The sequence below is a fragment of the Hyaena hyaena genome, unplaced genomic scaffold (genome assembly GCF_003009895.1).
Source record: "Hyaena hyaena isolate Hyena2069 unplaced genomic scaffold, ASM300989v1 scaffold_61, whole genome shotgun sequence".
NCBI classification, from domain to species: Eukaryota; Metazoa; Chordata; class Mammalia; order Carnivora; family Hyaenidae; genus Hyaena; species Hyaena hyaena.
The window spans coordinates 19,437-41,474 of NW_024080693.1; the positions used below are offsets into that span (position 1 = coordinate 19,437).

Genomic DNA, 22,038 nt, shown 5'->3' on the forward strand with positions numbered 1-22,038 from the left:
TGTTGGGGGAAAGTAGCATGGTATAACTACTTTAGAACACAATTTGTCAGTTTCTAAAAATCTTTAATATTCACCTGCCTTGTGACAAAGGCACTGTACTCCTAGATATTATCACAAGGAAAATGAAAGCATAGGCCCATATGAAGACCTGTACATTTGTGGCCATTGCTTAATTTGTAATAACCAAAAACCCATGTTATATAACATATAAAAAGCTTAAAAAATTATAGTGCATTTGAATAAGTCTTCTGGTAAAATGGTAGAATAGGAAGCACTAGGTAGGCATCTCCCTACCTAGACAACAATTGTATTGGCAGAACGTGTGTATTGCAACTATTTTGGAACTCTGGGTCTATTCAAAGGCTTACAACTTACAGAGGAAGACTTAAGCAGTAAATTGCAGTTAATTTTGCTCAACCTGAGTCCTTAGCACTGTGGCAGCTACCTATCCTTTATCCCCTTGCCCTGTGGCAGACAGCCATTTGGGTGTCCCTGGAGCAGCTTGCATGCAGTTTTGGGGAGCCTGGGTAGGACCCCACTCTCCAAATATTGAAGATCTGTGTGGTGAAAACACTGAAGTGGGCAGCCATTTGTACCACTCTTACCCAATTTTTACAGGCCCCTACCTCTCTGGCTGAAGTGACTTCCAGGGGATTTTAGATGCCGGCACATTTCTTCCGTTCCATTTTTTTTTTCTCCCGTTGGTAGTCAAATACTTAGGATTAAGACATTTCAAAGCAATCACATATACAGGAGAATTTTAAAAGTCAAGTTAACAGGCTCAGAAGAGTCCTGAGATACACTTCAGGCTGATCCCCAGCAGAGGCGGCCTCTGACAATTAACAATATTTTTAAATAAAAACAGCAAACCTTGGGAAAGATGAAGAATCTGATCTCTACAGTTAACACATAATTAAATTTAAATGTCCAATGCTCAATGCCAACAACAAAAAATCATAAGGCATGCAAAGAAACAGGAAAGCATGGCCCATTCAAAGGGAGAAGAATCACCAGAAATTGTCTCGAAAAAAAACCTGATGGCAGCTCCCATTAGACAAAGACTTTAAAACAACTATCTTACAGATGACCAGATAACTAAAGGCAGACAAGGAGAAAGGCAAGAAAATGATGTATGAACAAAATGTAAATATCACACAAGACATAGAAAACAAAAAGGAACCAAAAAGAAATTCTAGTGCTAAAGTTACAATACTGAAACGAAAAATTTGCTAGAGGGATTCAAAACCAGATTTGAGAACATGGAAGAATCCATGAACTTCAAGATTGCAAAATCAAAGGAAAAAAGAGTTAAGAAAAGTGAACAGAATATAAGGCACCTTTGGAACATCTTCAAGAGGAACAACAAACACTTTGTCAGAGTGCCAGGACATGAGACAAAGGAGAAGAGAGATAACTTGAAGAATTAATGGCTGAAAATTCCCTGATTTGATGAAGTGCATGAATATAAGCACCCATGAAGCTCAATGGACTCCAAAAGGGATGAATTCACAGAGACCCAAAACAAGACAAAGTAGAATCTGTCAAAAGACAAAGAGAAATTTGACAGAAATAAGAGAGGTGACTTGTCATACACAAAAGATAATAAGATTATCCACAGATTCTTCATCAGAATCCTTAGAAGCCAGAGGGGTATATGAGTGGCTCAGTTGGTTAAGTGTCTGACTCTTGGTTTTGGCTCAGGTCATGATCTCAGGGTTTGTGAGTTCAAGCCCTGTGTCGGGCTCTGCACTGTCAGTGCAGGGCCTGCTTGGGATTCTCTCCGCCCCCCCCGCCCCTCCTCTCCTCACTCTCACTCTCAAAATAAATAAAAACTTTTTAAAAATTAAAAAAAAAAGAAAGAAAGAAAATCCTTAGAAGCCAGAAAACGGCTGGGCTGGTATGTTCAAAGTGCTGAAAGAAAAGAAAAATGTTAAAGAAGAATCATGTATCTGCCAAAACTGTCTTTCAAAAATAAGGGAGAATTTAATTTCCAGATAAATGAAATCAAAGAAGTTTATCACTAGACCTGCCCAGCACAAACGACTAAAGGGAGTCGTTCCCCTTGAAATCAAAGGACATTGGAATAACTGTACTCCATAGGAAGGCAGAAAAATAACTTGTAAAGGTAAATACATGGGCAATTTTAAAAACTACTATTATTGTAACTTTGGTTTATAACTTCATTTTTTAATTTCTACATGATTTAAAAAGTGAATGCATTCTTTAAAAGCCATTATTATCATATATTTTGGACCTGAAATGTATAAAGATGTAATTCTGTGATATCAATAACTGAAAGGATTGGAGATAGAACTGCATAGGAGCAGACTTTTTGTATGGTATTGAAATTAGGCTAATATAAATTCAAATTCGAGTGTTAATAGTTTTAGGATGTTGAACATAATCTCCATGTAATCACAAAGAAAATAGCTATAGAATATACAGAAAAGGAAAGGAGAAGGGACTTAAATCATTTTACATTAAAACAATCAAAATCGAAAGAAGTAATATAGGAAATGGAGACCAAAAAGCCATATAGAAAACACATAGCAAAATGACACAAGTTAGTCCCTCCTTATCAGTAGTTGCTTTAAGTGTAAGTGGATTAAACTCTCCAATCAAAATACAGAGATTGACAGAATGGATGTTTAAAAATGTTCCAACTAGGGGCGCCTGGGTGGCTCAGGTCATGATGTCACAGTTCATGAGTTCAAGCCCCACATCTGGCTCTCTGCCCCTCCTCGCTTTCTGTCTCTGTCTCTCTCTCTCAAAAGTAAACATTAAAAAACTAATTAAAAATAAAAAAGTAAAAAAGTAAAAAAAGTAAACATTAAAAAATAATTTTAAAATTCCAACTATATTCTGTCCACAGAAACCAACTTTACAGCCAAAGACACAAGTAGGTTGAAAGTGAAAGGATGGAAAAACATATTCCATCCAAATAATAAGCAATTAGACTAAGGGTTGGTATATTATATATATAATATATATATACCAGATAAAATAGGCTTTTAAAAAAGCTTTGAGACAAATTTAGACATTTTTATATTCTAATTAAAAGGTTCTATACACCAAGACGGCAGAATTATAAACATTTGTGAAACTAATAACAGAACAAGAAAACATATTATAAAGCAAAAATTGATAGGAAGAAATGAATTTTTACAATAGTTGGAGACTTCAGTACCCCACTTTCAGAAATATACAAAAAGTCAATAAGGAAATAAAGGTCTTGAACAACACAAAAAACCAATCAGATTTAATGGAAATTTACAAAATACTCTAACCAACAACAACAGAAAACACATTGTTCTCAAGTACACATGGGATATTTCCATGTTAGGCCACAAATTAAGGCTCATTAGATTTTAAAAGATAGATATTATGCAAAGTATTTTCTCCAACCTCAACAGGATGAAGTTAGAAATTGATAAGAGGCAAACCAGAAAATCCATAAATTTGTGGAAATTAAACAGCATACACTTAATCAATGGAACAGAGGAGAAATCACAAGCAATCTTAGAGAAAATACTCAGAGATGAAAGAAAACAAAAACACAACATACCAAAACTTATGAGATGTGGCAAAAGTAGTACAAAGGAAGCTTACATTATACAAGAAAGATCTCAAATCAATAATCTAACTTTACAATTTAAAGAACCTGAAAAGAACAAACTAAACCAAGAGCTAGACAAAAGAAAAAAATAGCAAAGATTAGAGATTAAAGAGAAAGAGAGAATAGAAATATACTACGGAAAAATCAACAAAACCAGAAGATGGTTCTTCAAAAAGATTAACAAAATTGACAAACCTTTAGCTAGAGTGACTAGAAAAGAGAAACGACTCAAACTACTAAAATCAGAAATAAAAGTGGGGAGATTACTACCAATTCTACAGAAATAAAAAGGATTACAAGACTACTATGAACAAGTATACACACATACACACACACGCACACACAAAATGGAACTGAGATAAAATAGACCAATCCCTAAAAACACCAATCCTATCAGGACTGAATCATGAAGAGAATATCTGAATAAACTTGTAAGTAGTAAGTAAAATGAATGAACAACTAAAAACCTCCCCACAACAAATCAACCTCTGACCCAGTAAGTTTATTGGTGAATTTTACATATTAAAGAAATAGCAGTGATCTTTGTTAAAAATTTTCAAAAACTTGGAGAACAATTCCTAATTTATTTGCCCTGATGTCAAAGCCAGAAAATGATACAAGAAATGTATAGACCAATATCCCTTATGAACACTGATGTAAATATCTTTAACAAAATACTAGCAAACAGAGCTTAACAGCATACTGAAAGGATTATACACCAACTATGAGTGGGATTTATTCCTGGAATGCAAGGATAGTTCATATGAAAAGCAAACAGTGTAATACACCACATTAACAGAATAAAGGAAAGAACATATGACCCTCTCAATTGATACAAAAAACATTTTACAAAATCCAACACTCTTTCATGATAAAAACATGAAACCACATCTATCAAGATAGATACTATTCAGAAATTTTGTAAAAATATATTTTTAAGAAAAAAGTGTTGGTGAGGACGTGGAAAAATTAGAACCCATGTATACAGATGGTAGGAATGTACAATGTTAAGGGAACTGTGGAAAACAGTTTGGAGGCTCTTCAAAAATAAAAAAATATAAGGGCGCCTGGGTGGATAAGTCAATTAAGCATCCAACTTAAGCTAAGGTCATGATCTCGCGGTTCGTGGGTTCAAGCACCACGTGGGGCTCTGTGCTGACTGCCAGTTCAGAGCCTGGAGCCTATTTCAGAGTCTGTATCTCCCTCTCTCTCTGACCCTCCCCTGCTAATGCTGTCTCTCTCTCTCTCTCTCTCTCTCATAGAAATAAATAAAAATATTTAAAAAAAAATAAAGTTACTTTAAGATATATATATATACATATATATGTGTATATATATATATAATATTACCATATGATCTAGTGTTTCCACTTCAGGGTATATATCCAAAAGAATAGAAAGCAAGGTCTCAAAGAGGTATTTGTACACCTTTGTTCATAGCTGCATAATTCACAATGCCCAAAAGGTGGAAGTAAATGAAATATCCACTGAAATATTAATCAATAAGCAAACTATGACATAGAAATTCAATTATTATACAGCCTTAAAAAGAAAGGAAATTCTGACATGTGCTATAAAACATGGATGAACCTTCAGGACATTATGCTAAGTGAAATAAACCAGTCACAAACAGACATATGCTGCACAATTCGTTTATATGAGGCATCTGGAATAAATTTCACAGAGACAGAAAGTAGAATGGAGGTATCCAGGGGCTCAGGGGAGAGGGAACATTGGCATTATTGTTTAAGGGGTACAGACTTTCAGTTTTACCACATGAAAAGAGCTCAGGATGTGAACGGTGGTGATTAATAATATGTTCTTAATACCCCTGAACTGTGCACTTAAAGATAGTTACGACTGTAAGTTTTATGTTATGTGCATTTTACCATATATTTTTTAATTAAGAAAATAAAGCATGAAAAATTATGATGGATTCACTCAACAGAATACTACTCAGTAGCAAAAGGAATGAACTACTCATACATACAGCATGGATAATTCTCAAGATAATTATGCTGTGAAGGAAAGCAGACCAAATATAGGGTATAAATACTTTATGATTCAAGTTGTATAAAATTCTAAGAAAGGCCAACAAATCTATGTTGAAAAAAAGAAAGGGTACATTTATGGTTTTCTGGGAAGGCAAGGAGGGATAGTAAAGGGCACGAGGTAGCTTTGTGGGTGATGGATGGGTTCATTATCATGATTATGGTGTTGGTTCCCTGAGTGTACACATACTGAAAAACTGAAGAAATTGTGCACATCAAATATATATAACTGTTATATGACAATTATGTTTCAATAAAGCATTTAAAGAAATTGTTGCACATAAAAATCTGATCTATCATTCATTTTAGAAAATTAGAAGATTTAGCAACCTTCTATTCACTCTGACTCTGTCTCTCTCTCTCACTTTGGCAGCAAAAATGGCTGCCTATGTCACAAATGCTACATACCTGGAGTACAAGATCTACCTTCTCTCAGCCCCCATTTTCTTGCCAATGCAGCAATGGCTGTGGCGTGAATGGTGCAGAGAGTCTTAGTACCCACAAAACCTTTAGATTTTTGCTCTGCAGGTGGTCTACGTCATAGGACAGAGGTCTGGTGGTCCTGAGAATTTCTACAAAGGCTGAATCCTGCACAGCCACATTCAAGGGAAAATCTGTGGATGCACTTTTAGAACAGGTACATTACCTCTAGTTTGCTACAACCTCACCTACTCTAATATCACCCCTCCAGCGCTCCCATACAAATAGTGGTCTCAACTGGGTCCAGTAAGACTTAGTTAGGACACCAGTATACCAGATGCTAGACTTCAAGGCATATGGCTCCTTGGCAGGTGCCCAGTAAACAGTGTCTGCTCAACAGTACTAGGGAAAGTGAGGCATCCTCTGGAAACATGGGACCCTATTCATGCAGCTCCCAGATGCAATGGAGGCTATCACACCTGTCCCACCCTCAGGGTAATCTCTGGTTCACAAAACTTCATGCCATTCAGATCACATTTGTCCCACAAAGTCCTACGATGTTCCCCAGGAGGCCTTGCATAGCAACTTATAAAGGAGGCCAAATCTGGACCGAGAGCTGTTCTCCACCAACCTGCTGTCCCCTCTGAGGCAATATGTTTGGAGACCCTTTTAGTTTGGAAGACCTTAACTGTGTTCTCAACTCACTTCACAGTGATTAAACACATTAGATTAAAGGTGGCTTTATCAATAAGGCAATGAAAACTAGGTAGTTGTTGGGATGGGTAATGTGAAGTATGGATAAATCCATCATGAGCATCACGGAGATCAACCACGTCCTTGAAAACAGGGAAGCCTTCTGCAAGCTGCAGCAGAACATAGCTCAGGTCTTCCTGGTCAAAGATGGGTCATGTCCATAGCTACACTAGTCACAGAGGGAGGGAATGACATCTTCCTTTGGCCTCAGGCTACCCAGGATTCCCTCTTGGAACAAGATGAGGTCTGAACACAGGGACTGGTTGAGACACACTCTTGGAGACCGGTCAATGGAGAGAGCTGAAATGGCTTCTACCACAAATACTCACAGTGACAAAGTCTAGTAAAGTCCATGGTGAGAAAATGCAACTTTGTTCCAGAAACCTTCCAACATAACTAGCATTCACAGGGAATCTGCCCAGTGTGAACATTGGGATGAACAAGGTTCAGCCTCTGCCTTCAAGACTTATCGACAATGCACATGGCTTTGCTGGAGGTGGAAGCACATTCTCTGCACTCCTTTTTCTAATGTGAATTTTTTGATGCCGGACAAGGGTAGGCCTCTGGCTGAAGGCTTTTCCACATTCACTGCACTTATACGGCCGGTCTGGTTTGTGAACCTTCTGGTGCTGCCTCAGATTAGACCTTTGCCTGAAGGTTTTCCCACATTCAAGGCACTCATAAGGCCTCTCACCGGTGTGAAGTCTCCGATGGTTATTGAGGCTGGAGCTTTGGTTAAAGAATTTCCCACATTCGGGGCACTGATAAGGCCGTTCGCCAGTATGAAGTCTCCTATGGCTACTAAGGCTAGAGCTCTGGCTAAACAATTTCCCACATTCACTGCACTCATAAGGCCGTTCCCCAGTGTGAACTCTTTGATGCTTCATGAGGTCAGAGCTTCGGCTGAAGGCTTTCCCACATTCACTGCACCCGTAAGGCCGTTCACCAGTGTGGACTATCTGATGTTGGATAAGACTGGCAATGTGGCTGAAAAATTTCCCACATTCATTGCACTTATAAGGTCTTTCTCCAGTGTGAACCCTCCAATGTTTAATGAGGCTGGAGTTGCAGTTGAAAGATTTCCCACACTCGTTACACTCATGAGCACTTCTGCCAGTATGAACCCTCTTATGATGAATGAGGCTGGAGCGCAGGCTGAAGAATTTCCCACATTCGCTGCACTCATAAGGCTTCTCTCCAGTGTGAACTCTCTTATGTTGAATGAGGTTGGAGCTTTGGCTAAAGAGTTTCCCACATTCGCTGCACACATGGGGGCTTTCTCCGGTGTGAACTCTCTGATGTTTAACGAGACTGGAGTGTTGACTGAAGAACTTCCCACATTCCCGGCACTCATAAGGCTTTCCTCTATTGTGATCTCTCTGGTGTTGAAAGAGGCCAGAGGCATGGCTAAAGAATATCCCACATTTGTTGCACTCATAAGGCCTTTCTCCAGTGTGCGTTGTCTGGTGCTGAGCAAGCGTGGGTTTGTCACCGAAAGCGTTCCTAGACTCACTGCACTTGTTATGGCTTTGCACAGTGTGACTATCCCCCACGCCAGTGTCCTGGGGTGGTTCCTCCACTCTGTGAGTGACCTGATGCTGCAGAAAGCCGGATCTGGCCTTCCCGTCCACAAAGTCCTTTCCACCCTCCCTGACTGTGCAAGGTTTCTTTGATGCGTCATCTCTGCAGCTCTTCATGAGTGAGGCCCTGTCCTCCTCCCTTCTGATAGGTGTGTCTACATTCTGCTGCATCTGATGCTGGTAATCGTTTGCATTAGAATTGAACTCCCTCCTATATGCCTCACAGACGTATGGCTTCTGCCTGGGATGTGCTGCACGATGTTCAGCCAGGGCCAAAATGTCTTTCAAGTGTAGGCCACACATGTCACAGGAGTAGTCCTGCTCAGAACTACTGAGATTCCGGTCATGTGGCACTCCTTCTACTGATGCGCTATGCTCACCACCCGTTCCAGAGCAAAAATCTGAAAACAGAGAAATGCTGGTGAATTTAACAGGAACTCCACTGGAAGGAGGCAGCCCCATGACAAATGCATCCTGACCCAGGAATGAGTTGATGGGATTGCTGGCAAGATGAGAAGCCTGAGGTCATGGTAAGGAGTGGTGTACTCAACAGTACTGTGTCTGGCAAGGTCACAAAACAGGGGAGGTCTTAACAGGACCAAGGACACAAGGATGGGGCCAAGTATTAGGCCTAAAGGCAGGGTGTCCAACTCAATTCTCTAAAAAAATTTTTAAATGTTAATTTATTTTTGAGAGACAGAGACAGAGTGCAAGCAGCATAGGGGCAGAGAGGGAGACACAGAATCTGAAGCAGACTCCAGGCCCGAAGCTGTCAGCACAGGGCCCAATGTGGGCCTCATACTCACAAGCTGGGAGATCGTGACCTGAGCTGAAGTCGGACACTCAACCGACTGAGCCACCCGGGCACCCCTCCAACTCACGCCCTTTAAAGGCTTTTCAGCAGGGCCTTGGCTGCTAGTAACACATGAGCCCTGTGCAGAAGGTGTGTCCGGATCCAGGAAAATCTGATGGCAACCAAGTAGCTTGTGTTTAAGGACTATTAAAGGGAATATGCATATATCATGACATAATGAGTGTAGGTCCATGTGGGAGACTGTCTCAGAGGAAGCTGTGGCAAGAGTAAGACGGGAAGAGGCAGACAGGTGGGGCCTAGCAAGGGTCCCCAAGTCACAGCAGAAATGACAGGTGGGAGATGTGTCAAGAATGGAAAGGAAAGGTCGAAGAGAGATATACCCATTGGCTTTGGCATCCAAACAATGACGAGCACGAGAAAAACTGCAGTTATGATTTGAAGACATACTGATGTCACAGGCTCCCCCATCCTCCACTCACCAGAGCCAGACCCACTGTACACCCCTCTTGCCATGGCGGAAGTCATGTCCACTCTGTCAGGTACCCATGGCTCTGCTCCCATCTCCAGCCGGGCAACTATGTGAGACCTGAAAGATGTAAGTCCTATGGGAAAGATGGGGCAGGTGAGTGGCCAGCACTCAGCCAGACGAACTACCCGAGGACAGACCACAGGAAAGAAAGTGAAATATTACAAAAAAGAACCTACGAGGGAGGGATGGCAAGAACATCCCAGCGGTCCCAGCAGGGACCTAGCAGTCAGGACTCCTAGGAGACGTTAGCTGAAGGAAACGGTCACCCAGGTGGACAGTGGCAAGCTGGCCGGGACCCACTGGGCTGCCTGCAAGATTCCTCACTCCTGGCCCCTTCCCCACAAGGTTTCGGGGCAGCAGGTACTGGAGCCCCTCAGGGAGAGCGGGGGACACTGCACACACTTTAGCCCTGGAAACTGCAGCACGCATCCTGGGAGAGAGGGGACGGATGCGGTGCTCAGGGTCTGGCCATGGGAAGGAAAAGGGGACAGGCGGAAACGAGCTCAGGACACCAGGTGGGTGTGAAGGCCTTACCCAGCGAGGCTACAAGTGCAAAGTTCTCCAGCATCACATCGCAGTACAGGAGTCTCTGAGCCTCATCAAGGAGCCCCCATTCCTCCTGGGAGAAGTAAATGGTCACGTCCTCAAAGGTCACACAGCCCTGCCATGATGGGGACAGTCCATTCCACGATCAGCTTCTCTCCTCAGGCCTCCCTGTCTGTCCCCTGCTCCCCCACCTCCCCAGCTTCCCAACTCAGAAGAGATCCGAGGCCCTGGTTCCACTGATGCTGGCTCCTTTCTCATGCCTCACCCGACCACTGTCAGTCCACAGCAGCCACACACAGGTGAGCAGGAGACACCAGCTAGGCTCTGGGCCTGAAGTGCAGGGCCCACCCCCCCTGCTGTGGGCCCCCTCCCATGCCACCCACGTCAGGCTTCCCACATACAGACAAACATGGACTCAGTCTTCTCCCTTAATCCCCAGTACCAGGCCCCGGGGGCCAACGGCTCACACTCACTCCTATACGCACATCACGTCCTGCACTGCACTTCGTATCCCCATTGTCCCTGTACCCTCCCCCCATCCCAGCCCACATCATAGCCATCTCCATGGACCCTCACATGTTACTCTGCACATGGTATCCAGAAAGTTCTTAGCAAATACAACCATGATCCCATCCAGACCCGTGGGTGGCTCCCACTGCCAAGGGCAACATCTACCATTGATTTGAAGGTCTCCCTGCTCAGCCCTTCAATCTGGCTTCAATCCAAGTCATGCAGAACCACACAGACATCAGATTCCCTTGGGCCTCCTTCCTGTACCTTCATCAGTCACACTCTGTGACTCTGGTTCTCACCCACTCAGGGTCTAGTGGCTCCCCCAGCTGACCCCATTTGCCCCTGAGCTAATTCCCAGCCCAACCGAAAACCTCGAGGCCCCATCAAGGGTCACTACAAAGGCCTGCTGGGAATGTAGAGGTCAATGAGCACAGCCCAGGACTCACTATAATATTACTTCCATTATAGTGAGCCTCCCCATCCCTCCCATGTCGATACCACCTGCCAGACTCCCCCCTCCTTACACAGCCTCCCCAGCTGCCCCCCCCCCGACCATGAGCACTACTCTTCCATGTCTCTTTTTTAAAAAAATATTTCTTTATTTTTGGGAGAGTGCAAGTCAGGGAGGGGGAGAGACAGGGGGACAGAGGATCCCAGGCAGGCTGTGCGCTGACAGGCTGACAGCAGCAAGCTCCATGTGGGGCTCACAAATCACGGGATCATGGCCTGAGCCAAAGTCGTATGCTCAACTGGCTGAGCCACCCAGCTGTCCCCATGTCTGTCTTTATGATGCCAAACAAGCCAACCATAGTGCGCCAGCAAGAAACCCTGTTCTCAGTTCTCAGGCCCCACTTTCCTCTTTCTCTCTAATGTCACTGCAACCATGACCTGAAGGTTCATTCACCCTCCTGAACTGCTCATATAAGCACACCATCGACCACATACCAGATGCCACGTTTTAGATGTTTTAACTGTGGAAATAAACAAAAACCAACCAAATAAGAAAAGCAAAGGCTATTTATACTGAGCAAGGGAGAGATCCACCATCACTTATGTTTGGCAGACTTGAAGGCAGGTAGAGGTGTGGGAAAGCTTTACAGAGTTAAGGGGAAGGCTTCAGATGTGCCCTGATTGGGGGCTGTGGGCACAGGGAAGGTGTAGGCAGGCTAACTAGAAGTGGGGCATCCTAGTGATGGGTTAGGGGTACATATTTGGCTTTCTCTCCTTGGTCCCAAGGTGGAAGCAGGAACAAAAATTAGAGAAGCTGTCAGTTATTAATCAAGCCCTGGAAGGGGCGCCTGGGTGGCTCAGTCAGTTAAGTGTCTGACTTCAGCTCAGGTCATGATCTCACAGTTCGTGGGTTCGAGCCCCCCGTCGGGCTCTGTGCTGATGGCTAGCTCAGAGCCTGGAGCCTGCTTCAGATTCTGTGTCTCCCTCTCTCTCTCTGACCCTCCCCTGCTCACGCTGTCTCTCTCCCTCTCTCAGAAATAAAAATTTTAAAAAAAATTTAACATTTTAAAAAATTCAAGCCCTGGTCATTTGGGGGCCGTTGTTACAGAAATTATTGTTCCTGGATTGTCACTAGAGATAGCGATCTGGCTTCCTGAAGTCTAATTTAAGCAGGCTGCTTCCTGGGTTGTTTATTGTAGATAAAGAGGTTGGTTTCCTGGGCAGGTCCCTGCAGGTTGTGGGTCAGAATCCCATTTTTATATATGGTCTGGCCTTTGTCCTCTTGTGTATTCAGTCTCTCATAACCTTAACTGTACCTCACCAAAACACCGCGGCTGGGGTCTAGCGCCCACTCAACTCCATTCAGAGGTCTCTAGAACATCAGAACTCGTAAGGGCCAAAGCCTCACTTCTGCTTTTATATCGAATATTCCTTCTACACCCAACTTCCCCATCTCAGTTGATGGCAATCCATCCTTCCAACTGCTGAAGCCAAAAACCATTCCTTCTCTTTCTCACCTTCCACATCAGAAAATCTGGTCAGCCTGACTTAAAAGATAGATCTAGAATCCAATCATGTCTACCTCCAGCCACCTGCACTACTCATCCAAACTGCTGCAATAGCGGACTCCTTGGTCTTGCTGTGCCCAAATCTCGAGTCCCCGGAGACCACCAAGGAGCCGACACCGACCCGTCAACCGGCTCAGCGGCAGCAGGGTGAAGCCCCAAACAATAGCAAGCAGGGTTTTTATGGGGTAAGGGACGGGGGTGTTACGGTGCACACGTTGTGGGTAGAGCATCATCACATAGGCTCCAGTTACAATTGTACAGCACCCATGTTAACAGTTTTGACCATTCAGTATCTGTGAGGTGTCCATTACTTTTGGTGGGACCCAATCATGACCTCTGAGAATCCTTTGAAAATGACCAATTATGACATGAGCTCAAAGGGCCTACTGGGATTTAGGCAAGCGATGAGTGATTGGCTAGTTTGTATAAAATAACTGTCTGCAGTTACCAGCCCTGACTCAGACCACAGGAATGTTACACATTTCTTTTGATTGGCTGATCTGAGGGTGGTCCAAGTGTGGCTTCAGCCTTGAGCAATCTGAGGCTTTTCATGGAACTGGGGCTATGAGCACCCAAGGTTGCTCTTAATGGAGGCCTTAATCTCAAAATGACGAAACTTAGGTTCCTCAGTCTCCCTGCTTCCACCCTTACCCCAAGTCAATTTTCCACTCTGCATCCACAGGGGAGACTGTCAGGACCCAGTCAGGTGTCTCCTCTTTTACTCTAAACCGTCTGTGGCCCCCAACACCATCAGAATAGAGGCCAAGCTCCTCAATCCGCTATTCCGGGGCTCACTGTCTCCCACCTGCTCTCCGAACACTCAGGTCATTCTCACCGCCTTGTGTACACGCCGATACCGTCCCTGCCTTGGAAACCCAGCCTCCTGCGAATTAGGAAATGGAAAGCGCTCTGTATAATCGCCGGCCTGGATTCAGCACCGCAGGCAGGGTGTGGCTCTCCTCCAGCGCCCCGACTCAAAAGCCTTAGAGAGGTGGGAGAGGACAGAAGACAGACAAGGCCCACCTCCGCGATCCAGGTGCGGGGCAAGCGAGCACGCACTCACCTGCGCCGGGTCCCTGAGCGCCACCGCCTCCGCCATCGGGACCGAGTCTTGCAGCGGAGCCGCCAGAGACGAGTGACCCCCCAGGTTCCCCGCCTCGCCTGGTACTAGATGCGGCGGGCCCTCAGGCTCCCGGCTAGCGCAGGCACGCGGGGCGCAGGTCAGGGCGGGACCGAGGGGACCCGGGTCTCAGGCGCGCTGCAAGGAGCAGGGTGCCGGGCCCCCAGTTCGGGAAAAGCCGCGAGTGACGTGGGGACGCACAGTCGACCCCAGCTAGGACTGGCTGGCCCGGAACGCAGGAAGTTCCGGCCCGAAGCGGCGCCGAGCTCAAGAGCTGTCATTGGCCCGGCGGCAAGGCGCGGACTCCTGACTCAGCCTATAGGCCCTGCGTTTCTCATCCCGCCCACACCCGGCCCTGCCCCGCTGGAGGGCTGTGCGACGGGGCGGAGCTGCGATGGTGTGGGGGCGGTGCGAGGGGGCGGTGCTGGGGTGGTGCTGAGGGCGGTGCTGAGGGCGGTGCTGGGAGAGCGCGGGGGGCGGTGCTGGGGGCGGTGCGAGGGGGCGGTTCTGATGGGATCCGAGGGGGAGGAGCTGGGCGGTGCTAGGGGTGTGCGAGGGGGAGGAGCTGGGGAGTTGCTACGGGGGTGCGAGGGAAAGCGCCGGGGGCTGTACTGGGAGAACGCGGGGCCGGCGGTGCTGGAGGACGCTCAAGGAGTGGGGCGGTGGGAGGAAGAGATGCTGGGGTTGGTGCAGGAGCAGGTGCATTCGGGGCGGTTGTGGGAGGCTGTGCTGGGGGCGGTGAGAGTGGCGATACTGGGGAGAACGCGAGGTGGGGGATTCTAAGGGGCGGAGCTGGGGGCGGAGCAAGGGCCGTGGTTCTGGGGACGAGGCCGGCGGGCGGTGCTGGGAAGTGGGGCGGGGGCGGTGATTGGGAGTGGGGCGGGGGCGGTGCTTGGGGGTGGCAAGGGGGGCTGTGCGAGGGGGTGGTGCTGGGAGGGGTAGTGCTAGAGGAGGGGCTTGGGTGTGGCGGCGGGGCGGTGCGCGGGGTGGTGGAGCTGGGGGTAGTGCTGGGGGGGTGGGACGAGGTGACGTCACTGAGGTGAGTCTTTCGAGAGGGGCAGTAATTGTGGGGAGGGCGGGAGTGTGGGGGCGGAGCGAGGGGCGGGGTGCTCGGGTTGGTTCTGGGGGTGGTGCGAGGAGAGTGCTATTTGGGGGGGGGGAGTCGGTGCGAGAGGGCGGTGATGGAGGCGGTGCAGGGTGGTGGTGTGGAGCTGAGGGCCTTCCGAGAGGCGGTGCTGGGGCCGCCCTTCGGGGACCCTGGGGGTGTGGTGCGAGGGAGTGGCTTTGAGTGGGGGTTTCGGTTCAGGGGGCGGTGCTGGAGGGGGGTTGCTGGCGCGCGCTCGGGTTACCTGCTTCTCGCTGGTTCCTGCTGGTTCTCCGTGACAGCAGTGCGCGAGCTTTTCCTCTTAACGGGGCTGTCCCCAGACTTCTCTGTCTTTCTGAAGCCAAGTCCCAGTCGCCTTCAGGCGTCTCTCACAGGTTACCGATTTAAGCGTGCGGGGCAGAGGCAGGCCCGGCACTTCTCAGACATTCCAGTAGGGGCCCAGGTTCACACTGACGATTGAAGGGAACACCTGATCTGGTCTCTGTACTAACCTTAAATGTAGTTCTAATTCAGTGCTTCTCAGACCAGCGTCACCATCATCTGGGAGTTTCTTAAAAATCCTAGTTTGGGGCAACAACCCAAACCTAGGTATTCAGAAATTTTGCGGGTGGGGCGTTCTGCGTGTGAACAAGCCGTCCTGGGGAAGCCAGCCTGAGAAAAGGGACTCCTGGTAAATAACGGGGCCCAGCGTGTGCTTCCTGCTGAATACTTACAGGTGGTTATAGGGGCGCCCGGTTGGTCAGTGGGTTAAGCGTGGGACTCTTGGTTTTGGCTCAGGTCGTCTCCCTCTCTCTGCCCCTTTCCTGTGCGCGCGCTCTCTCTCTCAAAATAATAAATATATATATATTTTAAAAAGAGCCATTATCGTCATCAGCATCATCACAAGTCACAAACCCTTTCGAAGGAGGGCAAATCAGAGACAGCTCTCTACAAGGTAACTTAGGATATTTGTCCAAATACTGAGTCTCATTCAGCAAGTAGCTGCATAGGTAATAATGATAATACTTACATGAGAGCACACTTTTTACCATTTAGATTTTAATTTTATTATTTGAAATACATTCCAAAACCGGATAGACTTCACTAAAAAAGAGAACTACAGGCCAATATCCCTGATGAACATGAATGCAAAATTTCTCAACAAAATACTAGGAAATCAAATCCAACAGTAAATCAAATGAATCATTCACAATGATTAAGTGGGACTTATTCCTGGGCTGCAAGGGTGGTTCAATATTTACAAATCAATCAACATGATACACCACATTAATACATGATAAAAACCAGGGCACCTGAGTGGCTTAATCAGTTCAGGATCCACCTTCGGCTCAGGACATGATCTCTCGGTTTGTGAGTTTCAGGACTGCATTGGGCTCTATGCTGACAGCTTGGGGTCTGGAGCCTGCTTGGGCTCTTTCCATACTTTGGCTCTTGTTGATAGTGCTGTTCGACTTTCTCTGCATCCTCACCAACATCTGTTATTGCCTGAGTTGTTATTTTAGCCATTCTGACTGGCATGAGGTGGTATTTCATTGTGGTTTTGATTTGTATCTCCCTGCTGGTGAGTGATGTTGAGCATTTTTTTCGTGTGTCTGTTGGAAGCCCTGAATTGCTATATACTTCTGTCTTATGACCACCTTTTCTGCATTGCAGAGGCTTTGGGCTGTGGTGTTATCATTTTCTTTGACTTCCATGTGTTTTTAATTTCCTCTTTAACTTCTTGATTAACCCATTCGTTCTTGAGGAGGATGTTCTTTAGTCTCCAAGTATTTACTGTCTTTCCAAACTTTATTTGTGGTTGATTCAAGTTTCATAGTTTTGTAGTCTGAAAATATGCACGGGATGATCTTGATTTTTTTTGTACTTGTTGAGGGCTGATTTGTGTCCCAATATGTGATCTGTTCTGGAGAATGTTCTCAATGTGCACTTGAGAAGAATGTGTATTCTGCTGTTTTAGGAAGAAATATTCTAAATATGTCTGTTAAGTCCATCCAGTCCAATGTGTCATTCAAAGCCATTGTTTCCATGTTGATTTTCTGCTTAGATGAAAAACCTTTCAGCCCAAAACTTCTGGGATGCAGCAAAGGTGGTCAGAAGGGGGAAGTATATAGCAATCCAGGCTTTCATAAAGAAAGAAGAAAGGTCTCAGAATCACAACTTAATCTTACACCATAAAGATCTGGACAAAGAACAGCAAATAAAACCTAAAACCAACAGAAAACAGGAAATAATAAAGTTCAGAGTGGAAATCAATCTTTATTCGGGGAAAAAAAAACAAGAAGAAAAACAGTAGAACAGATCAATGAAACCAGGAGTTGGTTCTTTTAAAGAATTAACAAAATTGATAAACCCCTAGGCAGTTTGATCAAAAAGAAAAAGGTAAAGAACCAAATACTTCCATTGCTGTCAGTGGGTTGTTGAAGTCCCCTATTATTATGGTATTATTGTCAATGAGTTTCTTTATCTTTGTGATTAATTGACTTATATATTTGGGAACTTCCATGTTGGGGGCATAAATTGTTAGGTCTTCTTGGTGGATAGACCCCTTGATTATGATGTAATCCCCCTCTTCATCTCTTATTACAATCTTTATTTTAAAATCTAGATTTTCTGATATAAGTATGGCTACTCTAGATCTCTTTTAGTAATCATTAGTATGAGAGCTGGTTCTCCATTACCTTAATTTCAATCTGAAGGTGTCTTTAGGTCTAAAACAGGTCTCTTGTAAACAGCATATAGATAGATCTTATTTTCTTATCCATTCTGTTACCCTATGTCTTTTGATTGGGGCCTTTTGTCCATTGATGTTTAGAGTACTGAAAGATATGAATTTATTGCCATTATGTTGCCTGTAGAGTTGGAGTCCTTTCTGGTGGTGTTCTCTGGTCCTTTCTAGTCTTTGTTCCTTTTGGTCTCCCCCCCCCCCCGCCATCTTTTCTCCCCTCAGAGAGTCTCCCTTAAAATTTCTTGCACGGCTGGTTTAGTGGTCATGAACTCCTTTAGTTTATGTTTGTCTGGGAAACTCTTTATCTCTCCTTCTATTTTGAATGACAGCCTTGCTGGATAAAGAATGCTTAGCTGCATATTTTTCCAATTCAGCACATTGAATATATCCTGCCACTCCTTTCTGGCCTGCCAAGTTTCTATGGATAGGTCTGCTACAGACCTGATCTGTCTTCCCTTGTAGGTTAAGAAGGTCTTTTCCCTTCCTGCTTTCATAATTCTTTCCTTGTCTGTGTGTTTTGTGAATTTGACTATGATATGCCTTGTTAATGGTTGGTTTTTGTTGAATCTCACAGGAGCTCTCTGTGCTTCCTGGATTTTGATGTCTGTGTCTTTTCCCAGGTTAGGAAAGTTTTCCACTATGATTTGTTCACAATAAGCTTCTACCCGTTTTCTCTCTCTTCATCTTCTGGGACCCCTATGATTTGGACCTTATTCCTTTTTAAAGAGTCACTGAGTTCTCTAATTCTTATGTCATGTTCTTTTGCCTTAGTTTCCCTCTTTATTTATGCTTCATAATTCTCAGTAAGTTTGAGTTCTATATCGCTGATTCCCTGCTCTGCTTCATCCGTCCTTGCTGCCGTGGCATACATTTGAGATTGCATCTCAGTTATGGCATTTTAATTTCGTCCTAAATAGATTTTACTTATTTCATGTCCATAGAAAGTGACTGCGTGCTTTTTTCAACCCCAGCTAGTATTCTTATTATCTTGATTCTAAACTGTGATTCAGATATCTTGCTTATATCTGTTGATAATTCCCTGGCTGTCATTTCTTCCTGTTCTTTCTTTTGGGTTGAATTCCTTCATTTTGTCATCTTGAAGAAAGAAAAGAATTAATAAAATAAAAAATTAAATTAAAAAAATTTTAAACAATGTACACAAAAGATCAAATAAAGGAACCTAAATTCTAGGTGTGTTTTGGTGTGGTAGTTGAAAGAAGCCTGATAGAATAGAGAAAAAAAAAGAGAAAGAAAAGAAAAAAGGGAAAATAAAAAAGTAAGAAAACATTTAATTTTTTTAAAAAATGTGTAACACCTGGGTGGCTCAGTTGGTTAAGCGTCTGACTTTGGCTCAGGTCATGATCTCACTGTTCGTAGGTTTGAGCCCTGTGTCAGGCTCTGTGCTAATAGTTCAGAGCCTGGACCCTTATTCAGATTCTGTGTCTCCCTCTCTCTCAGCCCCTCCCCTACTCAAACTCTGTGTGTGTCTCTCTCTCTCAAAAATAAACATTTAAAACTCTATAAAAATTAAGAAATGTATACCAAAAAAAAACAGAATAAAATGAAATGAAGAAAATAAAATAGACTAAAGAAATTTACAAAAAATAATAAATGTCATATAGAAATTAAAAAAAACATCTTTTACAAAAATGGAAAGTGAAAATAAAATTTTCTCTTTCTGTATTCAAGACTAAGAAAAGAAAAAAAAAATCATAGGTGGACCAGTGGACAGAATGAAATCCAGATGAAATTACATCCAGTTTCCCCCTCGAATTCAAACTATGAAGCACTTCATAGTCAATAAACTAAGCAGTCAGAGAAACTGGTGGTGGTCCTCTGGGGCTTGGTTGGTGCAGTTGGACGGGGCGTGGTGTAATGGCTCTGTTCTCCACTAGTTGGCTCTGGTTAGTTTACTGGGGTGGATAATTGTGGCACATGTATGGATGTATGCACATGCATAGAAGAGGTGAAAATGATGTCACCCAGCTTCTCTGTCTCTAGCATCAGAACTCTGTGCTCTCACCCACCAGCAATCAAGAACCCCTCCTTTGTGTCCAGCTTCTGTCCACTCCTGCCCACTTCTACACTATCCATGACCAAGCTGTCAGCCAGCCAAGTGGCACTTTCCTCCCAAATTTTATCTGAGATGGGGCTGTGTTTCCAAATCCCTCACTTCTGAGGGCCCTGTGGCTTGAACCCACTCCGACCCTCTGGGGGAGGGTCTCACCAAGCAATGGCCAGGTGCCAGCCAGCCCCTGGGAATGCCAATGTGACCATACCACTGCAACGGCCCAGAGACTGTGGCCAGGTGCCAGCCTGCCCCAGAAAAAGTTCGCATGATCGTGTAGCAGCAGTGGTTCAGGGACTATGGTAAATCCCAACACACATCTGGCACCAGGCTTCACCCTTAACATCCTTGTTCCAACACCAACGAATGTTGCTGTTCTCCAGGGTCCATTAGGACCTTTGCCTGTGGAGAAGCTGCACAGCCTCTACCAACTGTCCTACCATCAGGGGAGCCACCTCTCCCTGTGTGGCGTGAGGACCTCTTGGACCTTGCTGTGTTCCTGGGGATTCACCCTTCCCACCAGAGCACTGCCAGCTATCGAGCTGCAGAGTTTTTGACTCTGCACTCCCCCTATAGAGTCTTAATGATATTGAAACCCTCTCCTTCTCATTTCTCCTTTTTCCCTTTCTTCTTCAGTTCCTTGTGGGTGTTTCCACTCTTTCTCTTTCTCTGCAGCTGCTTTCAGGGGGAGTGCTTTTCCTGTACTCTCCCCGGTGTCTCAGTCCTCTCCCCACAGACAAAAACAGCTCCCTACCCTCCAGCTTCTCTCTCCCCCAGTTCACCTCTCCACACTGCATACCTGCTGAATACTGTGGCTCAAGTTATGTTGATTGTTGTGTTAATCCTCAGATCAATTTTCTAGGTGTGCAAAATGATTCAGTGATGATCTAGCTGCATTTCAGGGACAAGAGGAGCAGAGAACTTCCATGCTTCTCCACCATCTTGGCCCCCTTTCCAGAGTCCTCCTATTTTTCAGCTTTTACATTTGACAAAATATGTTTGGGTCCACATACCAGAAAATCTCCTCATACTGATTTCACCCATGAAAAACTTTATGACTTCACCAGAGGTGACTCTGGTTACTGGCCTGGTAGATGTCAACCCAGTTGTGTTTGTTTGGTCCAGGTGGTTAGGCAAGTATCCTCAAAGTAATCATAGGATGCTACAGCAGCAATTAGGGTGTCAAGTCCCCATCCCTAGTTCTGTCTTCCCAACTTGGATTACAAGATTTTCCGTCACAATGGCTAGCAGTTTGAGATCAAGACCAACCTCAGTCAATTATCAGTAGATGTCATTCACCAGTTGATTTAGTCCAGTGTTTTAATCATGCATGGGCACCAGAATCACCTGGGGAGCTTTACAAACTTCTTGTGTTCTGTCCTTATGACCAGAGATTTGGTTGAGTTTGTTCTGTGTTCTGATCCATGGTGAGGTTGAATCCTACTGACAACTGGGAACACCTTCCAGAAAGAGTTTTTCCCTTTATGGGGTTTCATGATGGTTTGTGAAAGGTGTATACTCCTGTATACTTGAAACCTTTTTGTCCTTCCCTGTATACCCATGCCTCCATATAATTTTCCATGCACAAGACATCTGGTCCCCAAACCACAGCCAATCTACCCACTGGAGCCTGGGCAAGAAATAAGGACAGTGAATAGAGGCCTCTCCAAAAAGCACCTCTCCAAAAAGCACCTATATAGGTAAGTGGCTGTGAGTCTGGCAGGTGAGTGTAATGGTAGATGGCTTTCATGGCAACTGACAGAATACCAGGAGATCACTGAATCTGAAATTCCATCGGCAGCTTCTTTTTGTAGTCTTTCCAGGATCTTGGTTGGTTATGGAGAACTCCCAACTATATGCCCCTTGTCTTTCTGCCTCACCACATTCTTTGACTTTATTAGAGTGGAATGTGGTATACTGAGTAAGAGACAAGCTCTAAATGCTTGGCCACTCACCATGCTCATGACTGGGGAAGTTGTATGATCTTGCTATACCTTTGATATACATGTTAGGCTAAGTTAATGCTATCTCTTGTAAAAGATAACTCCAAATCTAGGTGAGTTAATGGATTAAGAGTTTTTTCCTCATTCATGCCATGGTTAATGTATATCAGCAGGGTAGCTCTGTACCACAAATTTGTTCAGGGATCCAGGTGCATTCTGTTGACAGTATATAGCAAT

The 22,038-nt window shown here is 44.9% G+C and overlaps 1 protein-coding gene across 1 annotated transcript in view; it reads right to left on the reverse strand.

Annotated features, from left to right (window-relative positions):
- Positions 1 to 6,837: 6,837 nt before the first annotated feature.
- The window catches only part of LOC120231695 (ras-responsive element-binding protein 1-like), a 50,955-nt gene continuing 35,754 nt past the window's right edge, over positions 6,838 to 22,038 (reverse strand). The window contains 6 exon segments of the mRNA XM_039231901.1: positions 6,838 to 8,821; positions 9,714 to 9,836; positions 10,298 to 10,424; positions 13,904 to 14,088; positions 14,272 to 14,467; positions 14,541 to 15,081. Coding sequence (XP_039087832.1) covers positions 7,287 to 8,821; positions 9,714 to 9,836; positions 10,298 to 10,424; positions 13,904 to 14,088; positions 14,272 to 14,467; positions 14,541 to 15,081 — 2,707 coding nt within the window. The 3' untranslated portion in view covers positions 6,838 to 7,286.